The sequence below is a fragment of the Topomyia yanbarensis genome, chromosome 3 (assembly GCF_030247195.1).
Source record: "Topomyia yanbarensis strain Yona2022 chromosome 3, ASM3024719v1, whole genome shotgun sequence".
Taxonomy (NCBI): domain Eukaryota; kingdom Metazoa; phylum Arthropoda; class Insecta; order Diptera; family Culicidae; genus Topomyia; species Topomyia yanbarensis.
In genome coordinates, this window is record NC_080672.1 from 290,634,055 (window position 1) to 290,656,709 (window position 22,655).

At 36.5% G+C, this 22,655-nt stretch overlaps 2 protein-coding genes across 5 annotated transcripts in view; one reads left to right on the forward strand and one right to left on the reverse strand.

The window, feature by feature from the left end:
* The window catches only part of LOC131693334 (cyclin-T), a 37,773-nt gene extending 23,533 nt beyond the window's left edge, over nt 1-14,240 (reverse strand). The window contains exon 1 of the mRNA XM_058981056.1: nt 13,633-14,240. Coding sequence (XP_058837039.1) covers nt 13,633-13,832 — 200 coding nt within the window. The 5' untranslated portion in view covers nt 13,833-14,240. The remainder of the gene's footprint in view (nt 1-13,632) is intronic.
* On the forward strand, nt 14,208-21,921 carry LOC131693335 (KAT8 regulatory NSL complex subunit 2). 4 transcript variants are annotated; one of them, XM_058981057.1, is made up of 4 exons: nt 14,209-14,298; nt 19,855-19,927; nt 19,994-20,618; nt 20,675-21,921. In XM_058981057.1, exons 2-4 carry the CDS (start codon nt 19,907-19,909, stop codon nt 21,796-21,798), a joined length of 1,770 nt encoding a protein of 589 aa, XP_058837040.1. In that variant the 5' UTR covers nt 14,209-14,298; nt 19,855-19,906; the 3' UTR covers nt 21,799-21,921. The 4 variants fall into 4 exon arrangements, with proteins under 4 accessions (XP_058837042.1, XP_058837040.1, XP_058837041.1 ...); XM_058981058.1 differs by having other exon boundaries at nt 19,997-20,618; XM_058981059.1 differs by lacking the exon at nt 19,855-19,927 and having other exon boundaries at nt 14,208-14,298.
* The last annotated feature ends 734 nt before the right edge of the window (nt 21,922-22,655 follow it).

Below are 22,655 nucleotides of genomic sequence, written 5' to 3' on the forward strand. Positions count from 1 at the left end.
TCGAGGCGATCATCGAAATGATAGATCCTACGAGTGAATGCACTTGGCCCAGTCACCTGTCAAGCATTTGTGTATTTGTGTGTGTTGAGATATGTGTGGAGCCCGTAAATAATATTTTAATACGAATAACATTTTATACTTCAAAACAAGAAATGTGTAATATACTACTTGCAGTTTGTTGATCGTTCCTACTTATCTGATTCCATCGAGTATGAGAATACATCTCCATTGTTCTAAAACCTGGCGACGTCCGATGGCAGAGAAGAATCATTGTGGGCAGCAATGTTGCTCTTCTTGGATGTGTGAGCTCGCAAAGGTCATCACAAGAATATAACGCATGAGACCGAAAATTAATAAAAAAAATAAAGAGAAGAGTTAGTATTGTTATTGAGTATTAATAATATGCCGATTTTTTCGAGAGTTGTCCTACTGGAACTGTAGAGCTAATTGATTTAATTAAGGCATGGACCTAGACTTCTGGAATCGAGGATAGAGACCTCCGGACGCGAACGACTCATGAATGCGCGAGTGCGGGGGACTGTAGGTTCACGTTTGAGACCGCGTTTGAGTGAATACAAGTGCCGAGACGTTCATATTATCACCGGGATGTTATAATGTCTGGAAGAGCGCGAGTATAGGTTGCGTGGATGGTCGCGAAGGGCTCAAGCATTTTTATATTTGTTTGTCGCGTGTATGTGACTTTGCATTCGATTTTTATGTAGTTTCGCGCGAACACGGGCATTTGGAGGTTCACTCTCGAGACCGGGATTATTAATTTATAAGTGCTAAACCATTCACTTAGTCATAAGGGTGTTATACTTTTTACGAGATCGTGGGTGTGGTCGTGCGTGGATGATCGCGAAGGACTCGAGCGTTTGTATGTGGACGTTTTTGTCGCGTGTGCTAGTATGTAACTTCACGTGGACACACCATTTTTATAAGCGTGCGGCCATTCGCATGTTCGCGCATTCTTCAACGATCGCACGTGGATGTCTTGTCTAGTTTTTATTTCTATTGGTCCAACTAAAGGTATGAATTTGGGCTGCTATGATCAAGGGCGGAGACTTCCGGACTCGACCGATTCATGATTGCGCGAGCTTAGGTTCTTAGGTTCCAACATTCACCTAATCAATCGGGGTGTTCGAATATTGGCGAGATCGCGGGCGTTCGTATTTGTGACCAGGTTTTTGTTATCGCGTAGGCCACGTTTGTACGTTTGGAATGAGGTGCCTGCAGAGAGAATTGGGCCCTAAACCCACATTATATATTATTTGACCATGGCAGTGGATAATAAAGGTCGCCAAGTTAAGTACTAAAATTGATCACAATGTAGCTTAACTAAAAAGAAAATCATCGTATCCCAAGTTTATGTGATATCATCACTGTAATACTGCTTTGGTGGAAAAGCCCCCGGACCACATCAAGGTACAGTATCATGCCGAGGGAAAAGATCTTCGAGATGGATTTAAACACAAAATATTATACAACTTTTCCAAACCAAATGTAATACATCAGATTTGTTTTTAACCCAATATGTTTTAGCGTATGAAATTTCATACGCAAAAACAACACATTTCTGGATCATACCTGTTATACAATAAAAACGTTTTCAAACTTCTGGTCTTCTGTGAACGTTAATTATTACCCTATAATTTATAATGTGTACGCTCAATAATCTTTTTTTTTTATAAAATTCCATTGTGTTTTTGAATGTCAAAGTTGGACAATATTCAAACCAAAATATGAATAATACATCTTGTCAAAATTTATCTTCTAAATCACTAATTCCTGTTTCGGATTGAGAACGAGTGGCCATGAGAGGTATGAAAGATGTGGCTCAGTGCGAAAAAATGGAAGAAATTGGTGAAACAATTGCGAAAATTCTGCTGGTAGTTCAAGGTATGAAATTTCATACGCTAGGCTGAGCCGATATCTTTTTTTTCCTAAGGCAAAATTATTTCCTCTTTGGGACCCGGATAGGGATTCGCAACTTTCTCGCTTATTTAAACGTTAAATCAGTGCATTCAAGGTTAAAAAATGCTTAATACGTTGCAAATCATGCCTGTTTCTAACCAGTAAATTTTGCATGTAAATTTTTGTAAGAAAATGTTCTTTTTCTTAAAATAATTGCAAAGATTGCGGGAAAGATGGTTTGATGCAACGAACCAATCATGCGACGAAACGGCACGAAAGAGGAGACAAGCGTTAAAATCATTCAAAAACGTTGCTAAATTAATGATCTCGCAAGGTTGTAGATATTATTCGATTTTATGCTAAATATAAGGATATTAGCCGAATTTGCTCTTCAATGATTTTTTGATACCCTATCAGCCTATGAAATTTCATACGTTAGTTTTTTGCACAACAAAACTTTTCAAAGAGGTTATTTTATTTTTCCCATACTTAATTCGGCATAATATGAGGGGCTCACGAAGTATTTTATAAATTATCAAAAGTTTTAACATAGCTGGGTTATAATGGGTTAAACATCATAAACGACCAAATACTTCATTTTCTTTTTATATTTCCATAGCTTTATGCGTATAGATTAGGAGATATGGCCAGGGAATCAAATATCCCCAAGGATCAAGTGGCCTCACTCTCCCCTACTGAAACGGAAGAATATTCTACCTTCCTGATTGATTCACTCCAAGTTTAATACAAAGGTCCTAGATATAATTTTTCTCAACAAGGTCGTTTCCGGTATCATGAATCGGTACTGCTTTATTTTCTATCATATGGACGAAATTCGAATTGAGATTTTCGTAGAGTTCAATCGATTTTCAGAAATATTGAACGTTGTTGTTCTGGCCTGACCGAATTTTCTTTCAGTTGTGAAAAATCTGGATGACTTCAGATAAATCTGGAATATTGGCAACGCTGCTTTAGCCATTGTCTAGATGAGCACCTACTAAGCCTAACCGTTAATACGTTATCACTGTATAACATCGCATGCGTGGCGTCAATTTGTCTAATCCTATGGTAAATCTCCATGCGTTTACGATCTCTTTTTTCTAGAAATATTCCGTACAGCTATTCTGGATATCTTAATCTCCATTCTGATGATTCCTGTTCTAGTCGATATTACTGGATCATAGGCATGTGAATGGAGAAAATGTTTATCATTATCTATCTTAAAGATGACTAATTCTCTTTCTTACACGACTCTCGCGAATGAAATTTTAGATTAGTAAAAGTATTATTTAGTTCGGCAAGAAGGATTTCTGTTCATGAAGGACGTGTCACTCAAAGACGAGTCCTCTAAATTAACCCAATCTGCTCTTACCAAATTAACTGAACATTCGATTCCTACACATATCGAACGACGAAGAAACGACTCGTCACTTAAAAGAGCCAACTCGAGTAAAAATTACCAACAATTAGCTATTTAACTACATATAGTCACACACACACACACACACACACACACATAAACCCCGAGTCAGTCATGCACTCCTTTTCTGAACCAGCTTCTGGTTGTCACATATTCTTTTTTAAATGAAACGCAAAACGCCTTTTTATCCAAATTTTTATTTTATTGAAAAGATCAGTTCATGTCATTAATATTTGAATATGATTTCGGACATATGGTCAACATGCCTTCGTTCAACAGTTTTTTTTTCACAGAACTCTTGGCATATTCACCGATAACACGCATCGGACGTGGTTTAATGTCAAGTGGCGAATCCAAGATGACTCCGCGATTTCGACCAACGTAAGAGTCTCTTGTAATGATGGAGTCAAACAAACGGTAACGGGGATCAGATGACACGTGAATATGACAATAGAGCATCCTGTTTAGATCACATGAAGTACTACAGCACTCGGAAGAAGTTTGGCGCTGATTAAATTCCGTATCCTACATATCGTCAGCAAAAGACAAGTGGGTTCCTTGTAAGTCGATATCGGCGTCATTCAAATAAAGGAGAAATGTTACCGGGCCTGGATGGCATCCTTGTGGGATGCCGGATGTAGCAAGAAATTGTGCAGGTAGCAAGCCACTATTTCTGATTTTAAGTTGCCTTCCACTGGGTTAGGAACATGAAAACCATGTTTGTCTAGCTTGGCTATTACCATATCATGATTGATTTTGTCAAAGGGTTTTGATCTACGTATATAGCTTCGTTTAGCAGTTCGTCGATTAGTACATCAAGTACATAAGTTGTGAAGGAGAGTCTATTGCACGTTGTCGATTGTTAGGTAAAATACCGTGTTGATCGTCTGCGATGTAGTTTTAATAAGGCACTCAGACATGTGACAGCTTCAACTTGGAAATTGCCATGGCCTTGGCGCAAACAATAGAAAGTGCCAGAAGAAACGAGATTCGCGGTAACAGCAGCTTGTTGCGGTGTAAGGTTCGCATCGGAAAAAATCTGCTCCCTCCAAGGCGACAATTTTTTAAAACCGTCATCTGCTTTTGTAAAAATAAAAACAACAAAGAAGAGTAATACGCAAATGAAAACAAAATGTGTGAATTTCCGGATTTTTGGGGCCTTAGCTTCTAGGTCTGTGCAATGTTGATTAGGGGAGACAGAGGAAGGTTGAAACAATTGTTTTTATTAGATAAATCGGCAAGAATTGTAATTCGATTATTTATGCTTTATCAAATTACGTCAGAATAACTGGAACAAATTAATAACAAAGCATCAATATATTGATTTTTGTAACAGTGTTCTCTTTGTTTCAATTCTCCTCATACCGAGGTAAGTTGAAACAGCGACGATTGTATTATCAAAACGTTTTCTAAAGCATCAAATGTTACAATTGTGTCCTTTTTATTCGTTCACTCTAAGGTAATTCCTTAAAATGACATGCATTGTTATCATTATTCTTCACAGTATATATCTAGGTATATACTGACACTTGTTTTGAAAATTAATGTTAGATTTTTGTTTCAAATGCAGGAATTTCTGCACTAATCCTAACAGTAATAATAGTTAGATACTTTACCTAACTACTAATTGACTATAACTGTAAAATCAGAAATTTGATACTTATATTTCATATATTTAGTTATGTATTCATTTCAAACCACTTCCTTCAGTATATTCTGCATTTATCAAAATGGTTGATATGACCAGTGATACTATTTATGACTTCAAGAGATACGGGTTTATGAAAACAGGTAATTTGGTATCCATATCGGTAGTATTTGGTTTATTTTGACTTACGGTTACTTCGCTCCTAGCTTCAGAAGCTGATGGGAGTAAACAATTAAAACAAATGCATATTCCGTGGTTATAAATGACCTAGAACTAAAGAAATTGCGAATGCTGATCACTGTTGTCAATTCAGGAAAGAAGAATCTTGATTATTATTATTTGTTCAGGAACGTTAAAGTGATTGTAACATTACCATAATACTTGAAGGTGTTTCAACTCTCCTAGGTCGAGAAGCAAGGCTAGATCCACAATTTACAATTTATACATTACAAATATAGAAAAAATGCATACAATTCATACATGTTAACTGTAAGACTACATAATAATGATATTTTTATGATTAAACATCGCTTAATATCCTATTTATATCAATTTGAAGAATATGACAAAAGCTTACTTTTACTCGTTTTTTGCAGTGTGTTTACCGTAAATACTGAACCACTCATTTTACGTAGTTGGCGTGTATTTGAGGATTTATGGGCACGATATAAACAAAACAAATGCATTATTGTTGAATCCCTAACGGTACTGTTTCGCTAGTAATGTGCACTGTTTCAACTCTCCTCTGTTTCCCCTACTGTCAAAGCCTGTATATCTCCATATCGTTGCCATCGAACTGGAAAAATGCTTGAACGCGACTGCCGGAAGACTAACGCTCAAGGTTTGTGTCTGGAGAAGGCGTGTTCGCTTTGCTGTTTCTATTCCTGGTTGAGTTGAAAGTATTGGTCTCGTAGTGCTTCTGTCCTGTATTTCTGGAGCGTCTTTTTAAGGGGGGTGGTAAGGGTTTCAGTGTTTAAAAAATCAGTTTTTGCCATTTTTTTAGAAAGATGGGTGAAGCGAATTGATCAAAACTTTTGTACATTATATTACATCATTTCAATAACATTCTGTAATTTGTTATGCAAAAGTATCTACAAACGATTCGGTGGCGAAGCTTTTTGTGGAACGTGTCTGGAAAAACACGATTTGCGGTGTTCACTGCCATTCAAAAACTACTTGATCGATTTATTTCAAACTTTGCATACACATTCTACGTTAAAAATACCTAACCTCTACGTTGAGTTTTCGGGATAATTTTTCAATTAGGGGTGCTACTCATAATATGGCGGAATTTCTCTTGAAAAATAGCTATTCCGCCATTTTATGAATTGAAAAATTATCTCTGAAACTCAACTTAGGGGTTAGGTATTTTTAACATAGAATGTATATGCAACGTATGAAATAAATCGGTCAAATAGTTTTTTAATGGCAGTGAACACCGCAAATCGTGTTTTTCCAGAGACGTTCCACAAAAAGCTTCGTCACCGAGTCGCTTGTAGATATTTTTGCATGAAAAAATTACAGGATGTTATTGAACTGATGTAGTTTTTGGCCATTATTACTGGATTCGCCAGTCCATACACGACGGCGGCCCCTCGCAAGCAAACCTGTGATCCACTAGTTTGCCCAGATTACTCAAACATATGGGCTATAAATTAGTTCAAGTCCGACAAAGCGACAGCGATGTCGGACAGCATGCGACTTGAAGCGATGAGGCGTAGCACATTAGGCATGAATGTTTTTTATTAATTTTTATTAATCATTAAACGTGAATTAAATATTTTGGTAGTTGCCGTTACGCTCAAACATTTGAGCTACATGCCAGCTGCTTACCACTGCATAACTAACTTTCTCTCGAACGATGAACGCTATTGTTAACATGCAATCAAAATATATAATACATACAGGAAACGATATTTAATTTTCATTTTGCAGTGCTTGGTGGGGTAATGAGAGCGCAAATCAGTTCAAGGCCGATGACAGGAGAGGTAATGGCAGAATGGTCCATGCAGACCACAAAAACGCCAGGGAGGATCAAAGTGTGGGTTGGGATAGGGTTAATGAATTGATGTATACTTGACGAATAATTGCGCTGCAGAATGTGATGAAAAGGTGCATTGAACAGTACTACTGTTGGCTATGCAGGAATAAATATAATATGTTTCTCCATAAGGTTTGATAACAAATGTATGTATTTTGTGATTATGTGATGCCAATTTATAAGTGTTAAAAAGTTCATTTTCGCCCGTGGGTTTATCAAGTTTGTGTTACCGCTGCCGTAGATGTGCGTGGTAGATCGCGAAAAGCTCAAGAGTTTGTATGTTCACGTGTTTATCGCGTATGTCAGAACGTATGTGATTTCGCGTGTATAAATTCTGTGGCTGTGTGGCCATATGCATATTCGCGTGTGTTTTTTGAACGATCGCGCGGACCGTGAATTTGTTGCTTAGTTTTTAGTGTACGGTTCAGGTACTAGAAGAGAGTTCCCCCATAACACCAGAGTTTCCGGTCACGTTTCCGTGGAATGTGTTGTCTAATGAATATAAGCTTCATTTTTGTATTGGTCCAACTGGACATGAATCTAGGCTGTTAAGAACGAGGGCAGGGACGGACGTGACCGACTCATGATCGCGCGAGCGGTGGGATGTTGGCGAGATCGCGGGTGTAAGTATGTGCGGATGGTTGCAATTGCATTTTATGACCCGGTTTGTGTTATCGCGAAGGCTAGCGGCGTTTATACGTTTTGAATGAGATATTGTGAGTGTATATGAGAGAATATGCAATTGATTGTGTTAGTGAGTGTTATTATGAATTTATGTTAAGATATAGTGGTAAAATGAAAAAGAACAAGCCGAATTAAAGGAAAAAATGAAGATTAAGTAGAAGCGTATACATTGACTGATATTTTGTTTGGTATGCGTGAGCAGTGGAAAAGCAAACTAATAGAAGTAAAATAAAAACAGACCAATGAGGTAGAAGAAAAGAGGGACGTATTCAACGTTGCTTATAATTGGGAACACAGCCACTTTATTTGACGGATTGGTTTGCGTGAGAGAATTTTCTTCAAGATTACTAGGCACATTTTGAACATTTGACTTGATATGGTCCCAATACTTTGGATAGTTCACTTAAATTTTAGATTTAATTTAGATTATGGGCCCTATGCTCACAGTCACGTCACTTAGTGACTAGAAAAAAATTTGCTTCTAGTCACTAGGTGACGTGACTGTGAGAATAGGGCCCTATATGTAAAGAACCAACAATATGGTTGGATACTGCATTGGTCTGAATCTAGTTGAATTGACAGCAAAAATAATTCAATCTGCCAATCGTCAGGGTATCCCTTCGCTTCTATCTACCACCTGAAGCACGCGCCGCTCAGTCTCGCCTAGCCGAACAAAAACTCAAAATTTTATTTTAGATTTTTCATTTTACCTTTTTTCTTTGTTTCTTAACAAGTTGAATAGTCTTCTCCAAATATTAAGTCCCAAGGACGAGAGTTCGATTTTTTACAGAACTTCAAAGGTGAAATAGATGATGAATTCTGAGGAAAACTTTTTTCAAACCTAAGTTATTCAAATGAATATATCTTATTAGTCATGATTCCGATTAAGGTCAAACTGATTTCATTTGAAAGGTTATTCGCTGGACTTATAGCTGCCATTCGATTTAGTCGATACAAGCCTTTCTTCTCGCTCAGACTTGAAAAACAAATAATAAATCGTGCAAAAAATATTATGTTAATGTTATGTTCAAAGAATCTGTACTTTTTTTTGAAACGGTTCGGAAAGGTCGCTTGTTGTTAATGATACTTGAAAACTAGTGTACTTTCAGAAAATGAATATCTTGTTTTGCCCCTTTCTGCCCCGAGATATGAAAAAGGCGATTTTTCATGATACGACTAAGGAGACGCATGGTAGCCTTTGACTACCCAGGGTTCGCAATATAATTTATAGTTGTATCATCATTTTAAACAATTGAAAAAATGTGTATTCTGCTAAAAAATTCACCGAACCTAATTTTTTTAAAAAGAATTTTCGAAAATAGTGCACTTTATATTCGTAAATGTTGAATTTTCGAACCACCCTAAGTGCCAAAATTTTGAGGTAATAAAAAAACAAAAAAATAAACATCAAATATGAATTCAGCGTCACAAAATTACCCTAATGTGAACTTTTCATCAAATTCGGGCCACTTTTGAGGTTTTGTCCGACTTTTGTATGGAAGGTGATCACTTTGCGACTGTGCGTAGATCAAGTCAAATATGTTGGAGTTATATTGGATTCCAAAATGAATTAGTCTGCTCACATTAAGTTCAGAAACGAGAGCGCGAGAAAGCATGCATGGCCTGCAGAACGAACTTTTGGAAAGACCTGGGGTCTCTAACCTAAATACATCTATTGGATTTACATGACAATTGTACGTCAAATATTGTCGTACGGATTCCTTGTGTGGTGGCAGACGGGAGAGGTGATAACGGTCCAGTCAAAGCTAAACCATCTGCAAAGAATGGCTCTCACGGCGTTGACTGGTGCTTTCACCACAACTCCGACTGCTGCTAAGTATCAAACCATTTTACATACACATCAAACAAGAAGCACTATCATGTGCATACAGACTGCAGGTTACTGGGTTTTGGAACAGTAACCATGTTGATCTTATCACCAGCCAACGATATTACACTCACATGTAGTTTTCCTTACAGGACATTCCATGGGAAGATTCCCTCTCGAGAGGAGTGGTTGTCTGGCTATATGGAAAGACAACAACAAACGAAAGTGGTCTTTTACGCTGACAGTTCTCTGATGGAGGGACGTGCTGGTGCTGGTGCCTACTGTCGTGAAATGAGATTGGAACGATCTCACTCGCTAGGTAGATAATGTACTGTATTCCACGCAGAAATATGCGAGATAATGTGCGGGATACAATTGTCCCTTTAACGGAGATTGTCCGGCAAGTCAGGCTACAATCAAGGCCCTTAGCTCAGACAAAACATGGTCCAAGCTAGTGATCGCGTACCAAACCCAAATCGAAGAACTAAGCATTGTCAACACAATCTGCCTTGTCTGGGTGAACATTCCGGTATTACTGTAAATGAATGGGCTGATGAATTGGCCAGGGCAGGTGCAGCGATTGTCTTCGTTAGTCCTAAGCATGACCTGCCAATTTCGACAAGTTGGATAAGAGAAAAAATACGGTCCTGCGCACAGAGGAGTAACTAGAACAAATTCCTGGCCAATAAACAAAATAGTTTTTTGACTTTTTGTTTCGTTATATTTTTTTTCATACCTGAAAACCTACTGTATAATGTAGCAAAATTAGGGGAATGTCAAAAATTTTTAAAGAATCTTTGCATGGATGCAAAATGGTGATATTTTAAGGGGTTGTTTAATCATTTTCATTATATATCCAGCAATATTGCTTTCTAGTGGTGATGACTGTATTGAATAGGACAGTATTATTACAAACGTACTTGAACACAACCATTTGTATAACACCAACCTAAGACTAACTGAAAATATTAGTGTTGCTGTGCATTGCACCAACTTTGAAAAACGCGATTTTTAAATATTTTATTCCAAACCTAAATGACAAAAAAGTTATATTAAACGGGGAAATCCAGCTAAGTTGCTAAAACAGTATTATAAAACAAGATTCCAGCAATCCAAAAATATAAGAACTCTTCTGAAGTTGTCCGATCTACAAATTCCATGCGATTTGAAACTATTGAATTGTTAACTAATTTGAGGTACACCGAAATGCTGTAGGGCCAAATACTATGTTTGGAAAAATGCATCTTTATGAATACGTGCACAGGCGTCCCTTCCCCTCCCCTTTTCCACTGATCATCTGTTTATGCAACTAGAAAAGCAAATTATTCACAAATATTTCCTCGAGATTACTAGAATTCGAAAGGATGTAGAAAATTGACCTCTGCACTGGTAGATGGATAGATGCCAAATTATTCCAAAAACTAGTTATTGTCTATTTTTAGTTATATTAGGCCATAACCGACCACTGCAAACCGGCCACTGCAAACTCAATTATCACATGGTAACTATTCAGCGCACTGAATCATTTTCATGTGATGTTTGTGAATCCGACTACGGAAGCTCATATAATTCCAGCAGTAGCGCAATTGCGAATTCGAGTTTTCGGCCGTCCTTACATAGACAACTGAAATTCAGATATACTTAGCCAATGTGATAAAGAGCTTTAGACTTACTCGCAGGCGATTCTAACTACTTGTGAGTTTAATGTACCTGCTGTTTGTTTTCGCTCTGTTTTTTTCTCCACCCTTCCAATTCTACTTCCTCCCTCCTCCTTGTCCTTTCCTTGCGCTCAAGAAATTAAGAGAAGACACGGCAAGGCACAAATCCCCGGCTACATACGAGGAACGTGCCCTGTGAGCCAATACACTACGATTCCTGATACCTCCTCGCGGTGTCAACCACCTTATGCCATTTTTGCTTGACCCCAGGTCTGGATCGGATTATAAACCCAACTTCTGTCAGTTCATAAATTCTGAGTGATTGGTGTTGAATCCTGACTCATTTTCGCTTTCGTGACTTTAGTGAAAATCGGGTGGAATCTGTGCTCAAACGACGAGCGCGTGAAACCTCTAGTATATCCATCACACAAAGAAAAGCTTTCGGTATAGTTAAAACCTATTTTAGGCGGCTCAAAAAATTTTCACGCCCTTCGAGAATAAATCCGAAACGTACCTACGGTCTCTTCTTTTCCCTATTCGAAACCTTTTCAGTGATACTCGTGGGGATGCAAAGATAGTCTTGTCCGTTATCAACAGCGAGTGTCGAACTAACATTCCTTTCCTTCCCCGGTAGAATAGCCTTGACCGTGGTCGGCGTCGTTATTGGCCATTTTATGAAAATAATGAGTCAGTGAAACGTGCACAGTGAGAATGGTTTGCTACTCCAAATCATTGTGTTTTTGGTTCACAGTGCATGTTCACTCATCCGGTCAATTACGAAGTGCCAGTACGGGCAGTCTATCCTAGCTAATGTATAACTTGAAACAAGCTTTTTTAATTTGAGCCGTTCTTGTGTAGAGCCCCTCGTCTAAAGAGTACACTATCCAATGAAAAAGAGTGTTTAAGCTGCTTAGGTATAGCATCGCATATTTTTATGAGTAGCCATGTACCCATTTTTAACTGTAGATAGGTGCTAAAACGAAAATGATTGATAATGATTATTTTAGGTGAACTTTACATAATTTTACCCACCAGTTTTTAAAATTAGCCAGAGTTTACTGAATATACTCGTACAATATACTAGAAAATATTTGCTGTCATTTGGGAAAAAATCGGTCCACATATACCATCAATTCTCAATCGTTAGAGTTATTGAACATGTAAAAAGCTTGGTTGTCTTAAAATACTTCTAGTTCTAAAGGAATGCTTTGTATTTTAAATCTCTTGGCTCAATTGGAAAGGGGACACAATTTTTTATTGAATGATGTCCTCATATATCTCAGTTAATGAATATAAGCAAAACCTTAGAAGTAAAGTATTAAAAATGTACTATCTTTATAGTTTTTGCTATTTCTCAAAAAATAAATAGTTAACCTTCCGGCAGTCGCGCTAGAAACACTGAGTGCACGCTGCTCTGAAAATCTACCGAAATAGTCTTAGAGCAGCTGCGGCTGCTCGTTCAATAACGGAGGGTTAACATGATCATTTTAATAGTTCAGATCGCTCGTCTGAAAAAGCGGAAAGCTTTTTTCTTTGGCTTTATACACATTAGGTCTGTTCCAGTACCAGGAGAAACTGGAAGTACTCCGGAGAAAATCGTTCCTGTACTCTTCTTCTCTTTTTTCTTCTTCTGGTAGCAAACCGGAGTAAAAAGGAGCAAAGATTTTTCGCTCCTTTTTACTCCGGAGTGACTTCCGTGTACTGGAACAAACCTATTGATACCAGTAGAAAATTGCTTTGTACTCTTAACTAATAAATAGTTCTGTATAATTCGTCGACAACAGAAAAAGCTTCAATTGAAAAAATCACAAATAAACGAGAAGATGTAGGTACACAATGATGCAGAACAAACTAAATATCGTCTTAAAAATCAACTTTTGGAAAATAGGTGCTGCTCTGTTCCTAATTCTTTGTTTTGAGAAAATCGACAAAAACCTCATCGAGAACACAATTTTTTTTACTACTTTACCACTAAAACGTTACTTATTTCCATAAGCTGAAAGATGCAATGGCTTTGATGGGTTGGAATTTTCCAACAGCATTCCAGTAGACTTAAAAGAACGGAAATACAAAGTATTCCTTACAGGTATTTCAACACAAGAAAATCATTTACAAAAAAATCAGTAACCCTCAAATATGATACTCTTTTACCCCTGAGGAAGTTTATTACCATGAACTACGTCATTTTTACAAAAAAAAAATGAATAAGCCTTGTGGAAAAAGGCTAAATCATTGCTCTAATATATAATAGTACAAGTTTCATCATTTCAGCATTTTTGTAGTTTGTGATACAATGAATTATAGCATCGTAAGGTTGTGAAATACTCTACCCTCCGCCCCTTAATCTTTTTTTTCTCCCACAAGTGCCCTCTTTCTTGCTGGCGTGATCGATTTTGCGCTTGCATCAACAGAATGAATAAAATAAAAATAAAACCTTACACTTGCAACCGCTGGCCCATGTCCTGGATCAAATTCGCCGCGCGCTGCCTGTACATGAGTTCCTGATCAGCGTCCATACCGCATTTGCGGCTGGGTGAATTAGCCAATTGCTCCGACGTAAAGTACCATTTGGAATCATCCTTTGCTAAACTTCCGCTGCTGCTGCTACTGGTGCTTCCACTAGCGCTTCCAGACGCCATTAAAAGACCAAAATATTGCGAACCGTTTGCCAGCAGAAAATTGCCGTACTTATTTCGCAGTGGAGTTAAACACGGCACAAACTATCAGCTTGAAAACCACAATATTGATTCAAATCTTTCTTCAACTTAAAAAATCACATTCCTTGTAAACAAAACATCACACTGATCACAGCATAGGAAAATAACTGCGTGTTGAAAAGCTAGCCTCGTTCCTGTGCCTACACCCGTGAACACACTCACACAAGTGCACCTATTTCCGCTACCTTCGGTTCCTCTACTGACAGCTTGGCAGGTAAATAACTGCACACACACTTCAAAGTACCCCACACTCGCACTGTACCGTGCGTACTTCCAAGAGAAAATTTTCCAATATGGCGACCACAGTGCAGTGATTTGTTATTGCCCGTGGAAGTCGCTGTAGGAACTTACTCTGCAGATTTCCGTCAATTTTAGGCTGATAACAATCGTGAGTATCGTAAAATTACCCACAGGTCGTTACTTTGACACCTAGCCGACATAGATATGATAAAATCAAACTGCGAACGATCCTTTTAGTAGCGTGAATTTGAGCTGCAAAAAAATTTCATCATTCATTCATTGAAAGCATCAGCAGGCGAAAACTGCTACCCAAGACGCCATTGTTTTACGTAGGGAACAAGTAGGCTGGGTGTTACGTGTGTGCTTTCCGCCGTATCGCGAAACTTGACTTTCACCGTCTCTCGATTCCACAAGCGCCCTCAAATTTTCCTTTTTTCGAACCTTACGTATAGTTCCGATGTTCGAGAACTAACGGAAATGCAGGACACTAGCGTCCTTGAGTAGACGGGAGTAGTTCCAGCGAGTGGTATGTGAGTTTTGTAAGGATATTTACGCGTAGAAAAATGCACTTCACTGAGTTATGTTTCGCACTCCGTAATGGCCGACCTCACAACGGCGAGATTCAGGTATTTGACGTTTGCTCTCAGATTAGCATTCCAGAGAGCAGTTATCTGTCACTATCAGGGTTGTAATTGTACTAAAAATTGAATTACACATAAATGCCATTACCTGCTACACACTTTAAAACCACTACCTACCAGTAGGTAATTTCAATTTGCTGTAATCTACCCGAGTTTTCTAGAGATTTCGTTTTCTTTACATAACGTCCATTTGTAATTATGAAGTGCGAGGCACTAGGGGCAGATCACTTGTGATGCATTTTGAAAAATCAGCGAATTTAAATGCATTTCTTTCCATCAAAATATTCAAATTTTATTTTGCGTTGCGTGTAAGACGTCAAAACCCTACAAAAACTAGCCCTATATTCAACACAACGTCGAACAAAGTGGATCAGCGTAGGACGATTGTTAAATAAACTTTTGTGCGAGGGAGTGCAAAGTTGATGCAAAAATGGAAATTAAATGCATTTTTCTAATTTGATGCAAATTTGTTATACATTCCTAGAGTGATCTGCGACGACTTCAGAATAAAACCAATAAAGCGTTTCATATTATTTCGCTTGAAGTCTGGAGAAAGTTTTATCAAACTCGTGCATCTAATTTACATAAGTGTATCATATGTTGGCCGATTAGTCAACTTTAATTTTACAGAAACGAGAAATTGGTTCATACAGAATATTTTAATCTAAACAAATAATGTTTTGTACACAATCGAAACAAAACTAATATTTTTGCAACATTGGTAAGGAGCGGTGTGCCATTTTTACAAGGATTAGAAAAATATATGAAGAGGTGAAAAAAGAAGCCAGCTGGCGGATCCTATCCTAGGGATGAAGTTAAGTCGGCGTTGGGGAATATCATTATTTTTGGGTAAATTTGGACTCCCTCTCTTTCGTTTGAGGAAGTAGGATGCACAGATTTCAGAGTACCTAATGTATGTAATGCAAGTTTTTTACAGCCCCTGGCAACCCTATATCAACATACGGGGTTTGACCAGGTATCTGCTACGCCGCCATGATTTCATCATGTTATTCACCTACATGTCCAAAACAACACATTTCTTCAATTAGCTGTCCAATATCAAAGATGTCATTAAGAAGATAATTCTTAATGACATCTTTGGTTAAAGTATAGGTTCTAAGGAATGTTGTCCCAAATATACATATATATATATATATATATATATATATATATATATATATATATATATATATATATATATATATATATATATATATATATATATATATATATATATATATATATATATATATATATATATATATATATATATATATATATATATATATATATATATATATATATATATATATATATATATATATATATATATATATATATATATATATATATATATATATATATATATATATATATATATATATATATATATATATATATATATATATATATATATATATATATATATATATATATATATATATATATATATATATATATATATATATATATATATATATATATATATATATATATATATATATATATATATATATATATATATATATATATATATATATATATATATATATATATATATATATATATATATATATATATATATATATATATATATATATATATATATATATATATATATATATATATATATATATATATATATATATATATATATATATATATATGTATATTTGGGACAACATTCCTTAGAACCTATACTTTAACCAAAGATGTCATTAAGAATTATCTTCTTAATGACATCTTTGATATTGGACAGCTAATTGAAGAAATGTGTTGTTTTGGACATGTAGGTGAATAACATGATGAAATCATGGCGGCGTAGCAGATACCTGGTCAAACCCCGTATGTTGATATAGGGTTGCCAGGGGCTGTAAAAAACTTGCATTACATACATTAGGTACTCTGAAATCTGTGCATCCTACTTCCTCAAACGAAAGAGAGGGAGTCCAAATTTACCCAAAAATAATGATATTCCCCAACGCCGACTTAACTTCATCCCTAGGATAGGATCCGCCAGCTGGCTTCTTTTTTCACCTCTTCATATATTTTTCTAATCCTTGTAAAAATGGCACACCGCTCCTTACCAATGTTGCAAAAATATTAGTTTATATATATATATATATATATATATATATATATATATATATATATATATATATATATATATATATATATATATATATATATATATATATATATATATATATATATATATATATATATATATATATATATATATATATATATATATATATATATATATATATATATATATATATATATATATATATATATATATATATATATATATATATATATATATGAAACTTTAAGGTTCTACTTACCATAACATAAACGCTTGAATTTCCTCAAAAATACCACACCATTTCTCTTCCCTTATTTTCATGAATTGCGACGGTTCCTTGAAAACCACGAAAGAAAATTTTCCTTTACACTACTAGCACACCGAGCCACTATACAGAATCACCTCACCGAAGGAAACGCTTTTCATTAATATTTTTCGGAACCAAATATCACTGTTGGTTTTTTTTTAATTTTCTTCGCAATAATGGCCTTTAAATTGGTTTTTTGCAGGATAGAATAAAAAAAATCGACTTCCTGGGATAGTTTCTCCTGGGATTCGAGCTCGCGTTTACAAACAGCCGTTCACAACTACCTTCACGTTTTAATTTCTAATATGGTGAACGACTAAGAAATGTAATTTGCGCCTTAAACGCGATTATCTCGAAATCATGCTTTTCCAAAAACATCTTTGCTGTGACGATTGCCGAAAAGTTTTCAACCGATCTCTTTTTTTTAAATTGTTGGTAATTGGGTCATTAAGCTATATATAGTTTCCCGTTCCATTCGATAAATTTTAGGACCAATATAGATAATGTTGTAACAATGTTTATTTAAAAAAAAAATTTCGTTGTAATACGTAAAAACGATTTTTTTTGTTTTTCAAAATAAATCTTATGCAAATTTTACAACCATACATAGGAAAACTGCGGTTGTTTACATCAGGTCTATCAAGACAACACCCAAAGTGTGAAAAAACTATATGCATTGGATGGTGTTTATGTCAAATAAAAATAACCCTGCGGGAAAACCGGGAAAGCATGTATTAATTTTTTTCTGGCAGGGCATCATTTATCGTGAAATTCGATATGTTATGATTTTTTAAATTTCTTTTCGGGTGGCGCTATTTTGGCTTATTTAGAAAAATCGTCCCCGTTCGCAAAAATTAAGAATGTATGCAATGAACCGTTCAAGGACATCTCAAGTCTCTGTACCAACGATTTTTTTGTTTGTTTTTATGCTTTCAGTTGAGTTGTTAGACAGGAATCGTACTCACGGCAAACCTATTTAAAATACGATTTGCAAAACTTGGGTCATTAAATGAATAAAATTCGACTTTTATTTCATAACCCGATAGAGTTCATCTTTCTAAATATACTTATTTATATGCAGAGCCGTAGCGCGAACTTCTGGCGCCCTTGGCGAAGTCTCAGTTTTGCGCATCTTTGGTGTTAACTTACAGCATTTAACTAACACAAACTCGAGGAGCAGATGTTTCAGCTCGATAACATCAAGTTCTTTCGTGAATTGAAAGGGTCGAAGTAACGTTACAATGCAGTCGGATGTTTGCTCATTTATTGGTAATCACACGAAAAGTCAGCAACTTGGCAAAGCAGTTTTTTCAATTAACCCTTAAAGGCGCAAAGCATTTTTTTTTCAAATTTTCTGAAATTTGTCTAACAGTTTTAATACGTTACAATGATAATTTTGAGATGGTTTTCGCAATGTTGTTTTAAAACAACATTGCGCATTTAAGGGTTAAAAACTGCTGAAAGGAATGTCATTCCTTTGACTTGTCTTTCAATTATATCTCCCATAATTTCTGTCTCTGCCTTCGTATTCTTTAAATTTGAATTAGAACTAGTTTCTCTTCGAGCAAAAACTGCATTAGTTTTGCAACCCTTTGGTGTTTATATTCTCTTCTTTTTCAGTGTTCAGCTCACTTGGAAATGGCGCATTCTGTTGACTTATTTCATTATTTATCATCACAAAAATTGAAAAGCCGGTTATGATTTCAGCGCCCCTCTGAGGCTGGCGCCCTTGGCGGGGGCCAACCTGGACAACCGCACGCTACGGCTCAGTATATATTTTCAACCTTTAACACTTCAGAATCATGTTTAATTGATTTTCTAAAAGAATGAAAACGGACGGGAAATGAATTATTCATATATCTTCGCTACATAATATATTAAATATTATTGAGTATTGATAACCCGAATAGAAATGTACTGTAACAAAACCATGATTTTCATTGTGACAGTACAGTAATTTTACAATAATTTACAGTAAGTTCTAATGTTATGTGACAATGAAAAAACAATAAACTTTAACGTATTTACGGTAAATTGCAATGTAAAAACGACTTTTACAGTGAAAAAGGGGGGTGGTTATGTATCTTAACATCAAAACAATCGATTTTTCTCCATGCATTTTTTTTCTTGAAAACAGTAAAATTTAATGTGAATTTACTGTGTCAGTTTTTTGCTGAACAGTAAAATTGATTGTTGCATGAAATTTTATTGTAAATCTACTGCGAGAACACTGCGACGAACAATGTTGAAACAGTAATAACTATAATATTTATTGTTTTATGGTTGTTTGTAGGGTTAATGCTATTGTGAAATTCTATTCGGGAAAACATCAATTTAGACTGTTTTTGGCTACGTTTTGCAGGCAATTGGGCTATTGTAAATATTCTAGGAGAATTGTACTGAGCATTGGAATATAAAAATTGAGCAGCTTCTAGCAATAAGAATCTTTATGAAAAAGGCTTTTCGTGTTTCTTGGCGTCACCGCTTTTAAGGCAAAAAATAGTTTTGAAACCTAACATGCACTAGAAAAAAGTTAGTCATGAAAGGGTTAAAAGAAATCCACAATTTCATGATTTTTAAAATGTTCTAGCAATATGAATGCAGCGTCCCTTATGTATCGTTTCAACGTGAAGATGTCAATAGTTATACACATTACTTTTCTTTCAGTGCGATTTTAGTACATATAGGCTTGTTTGTCACCAAGCTTCTGATAGAGAAAATGCGAGACCAAAACAATCTTGTAAGAGCTCCACGTTTTTTGTTCACTTGGTAATTTTTTATAAAATTTATTATTTATTTCTTCCAGAAGAGTCCGAAGAAAATGAGCTATCCTCGTGGACAACAGAGGACTCGCCCATATCAGCATACATCTAAAACCACAGGAACATCCGTCACGGGAGGAGGTCGCGTCCCTATTTCGAGCCATCGTTGCGCCGTAGTCCCAGAAAAAAGTGTAGTTGATCAGGGAACAGCACTACGCAATCAAATTCACATGGAGATCGAGAAAAAATCCAAAGCCTGTTCGAATCTTACGTATGAGTGTACACTACCTCGGCTAGAACAATACAATTATTGCAAGCGGCACATTTTGCAAGATCCCCGAGCACCGTACAAACAGTGCGCGTATTTCTTTGCATCGAACGGCAAGCGTTGCCATGAACCGGCTCCAAAATATGATAACAAAAAGGATTATGGAACAAATTACTGTTTTGAGCACAGCCGATTGACCCAGCTGACAAAAACTAAATCTACAATTGGCAAGCACACACCCATTGAGACAACGGAAACCTTACTTCATAGTCTGGCACACCATGTCAAAGTGGATAAATCTAAGCAGCAGCAATCAGCAAATTGTTCTCTTAAAATTTCCGTTCACGAAGACGATGAAGATGGCGATGTGGATGTGGTCACGCCGTCCGTGGATCCGTACGGTAAGTTGGATGCTAGTAAACAGGTTTTCTTTTATTGTATGCTTCTTTCGTTATAGCCGATATTGATGTAGCAGCAATCAATGACTCCGCCCGCGTTGTATTAGACTACGCATCTGATAGTAGTTCCGACGAGGAAGCCACCACAATTGGAAATACATGGCGCGGCTACGAGATGGACAATTCTGACAACGAAAGTGTCGACTCACAAAATGAGGATCTACTGAAACACGCCGGAATCTATACCGCAGAAGAAGCAACTTTAATCACTAAAGAGAAGTTGATAAGGTTACAAGCGCTGTACATTGACCAATTCCATCGTCTACAACACGTGCTGAAGGAAAAACGAAGGCGGTACCTTCATGAGCTACGCCGCGAACAGGAACAATGCTGTAGTATTCATGTCCAGGTCAAAGACACGCCGAAGGAACGCATAATGTACGAAAAGTTGAAGGCTTTGAATCATTATCATAACAAACACGGTATGGAGGCGATTTTACATCGAAAGTATCTAGAAAAAAGGGCCAAAGCTACGGAAGGTTTGCAACAGAAGGTTCCGACATATCCAAAGTGTGCGTTTACGGAGGGTGGCGTCAAATGCGGGGAAAGAACGTTGCCCTGTTGCAAATTCTGTCGGAAGCATATTCTGGAAGATAAAAAGCAGGTTCTGTTCAAATTTTGCGGCGTTGAAAAGAGCGGAGTTGTGTGTCAAGAACCCTTAGCAAATCTTTTCGAAAATTCGACCTGTTATTTACATGTGGATCTCCCAGCGCAGAAAACATTCACAAAGAAAAAGTTCGAGTCGGAATCTGAAGGGGAGGAAGAGCCTCAGTCTGAAACAAAACAGATAGTGATTGACACCGTAGCGAATGACCAGAAAAACTCTCCTTCCCAAACGTCCAGCACTACTACGACTACTGTAGCTGAAACGGATGATCAGGACTTATCCAACGAAGCGCCGATTGTGGAACATAACATCACCATAGTACACGACGATGATCCAGGCAATCTTGAAGATTCGCTTCCGATTTGCGTTATTCCAAAACCGGTACCTGTGAAGGAACCCCTTCGAGAAGGCAAAAACGATGACAGCGAAGATAAGCAGGGATGGGAGAAACCGGAAGCTGAAACCGAGAAGAAATCAACTGAAGAAGCGGCGGACAAGATAAATACTTCAATTTAATTTCATTGTAATAGCAACGGCGTAAGATAATAATCCGAGTAACAAAGTGTAAATTAATACAAACATGAAATAACATAATAATCTAATGTACTCTCCCGAAATAAACGTTTCTGCTAAAACTTATCACATATGTTGTATTGTGAATGAGAAATGCGGTGGAAATCATACGGATGATTTTTGTGGAAGGAATGTGGAAAGTGTCACTACTGTGAACGAAATGCACACAATCTCCCCACATGTACCGCGTCCAAACAGCGCGAGGAGAAACTCAAGCATGTGTTTCAGAAAGGCTTTGAGCGATATTTTACAGAAATGTTAAAAGAGCTACGCCACCGGGGTCTATGAATGTCTATACTAGCTTAATGTATGATTTTTTAGTGTTTCGGATTCTCCTTGTCCAATCCAAAAAGTCACAAGTCTTGCGCGAACGCTTGTGACAGTTGATGAACTTGACTAGGGGTTTGTCTCCGACGCTAGCTTAGTTCTGCCGCTAGGTTGGTGTCGCATTTTGATGAGACGAAGGCGAAACTCAAATTTCATAACTAATTTAGTTTTTGGGTTTGTCCTCTTCATGTGCAAAAATAGTTTTAAACAATTTTCTCCTTAACGGAGAAAGTTTTTATAAAAATTTCTTTTCCACTAAGGAGAAATACATGCAGAAAAAAATCAATGAGAATAAACATATTTTGGTTTTAATTAACAATTTTCCTGTTTAATATAATGATAAGCAAGATTCAGGTTTGATTCAATCAATACTGTTGCTTGAAATTACCAACAAATTCATGTGTTGGCTTTTCAAAGGTTTCAACAAATATTTCGTTTGAAACAGCAAAATCATAAGTTTAACCGAACAAACA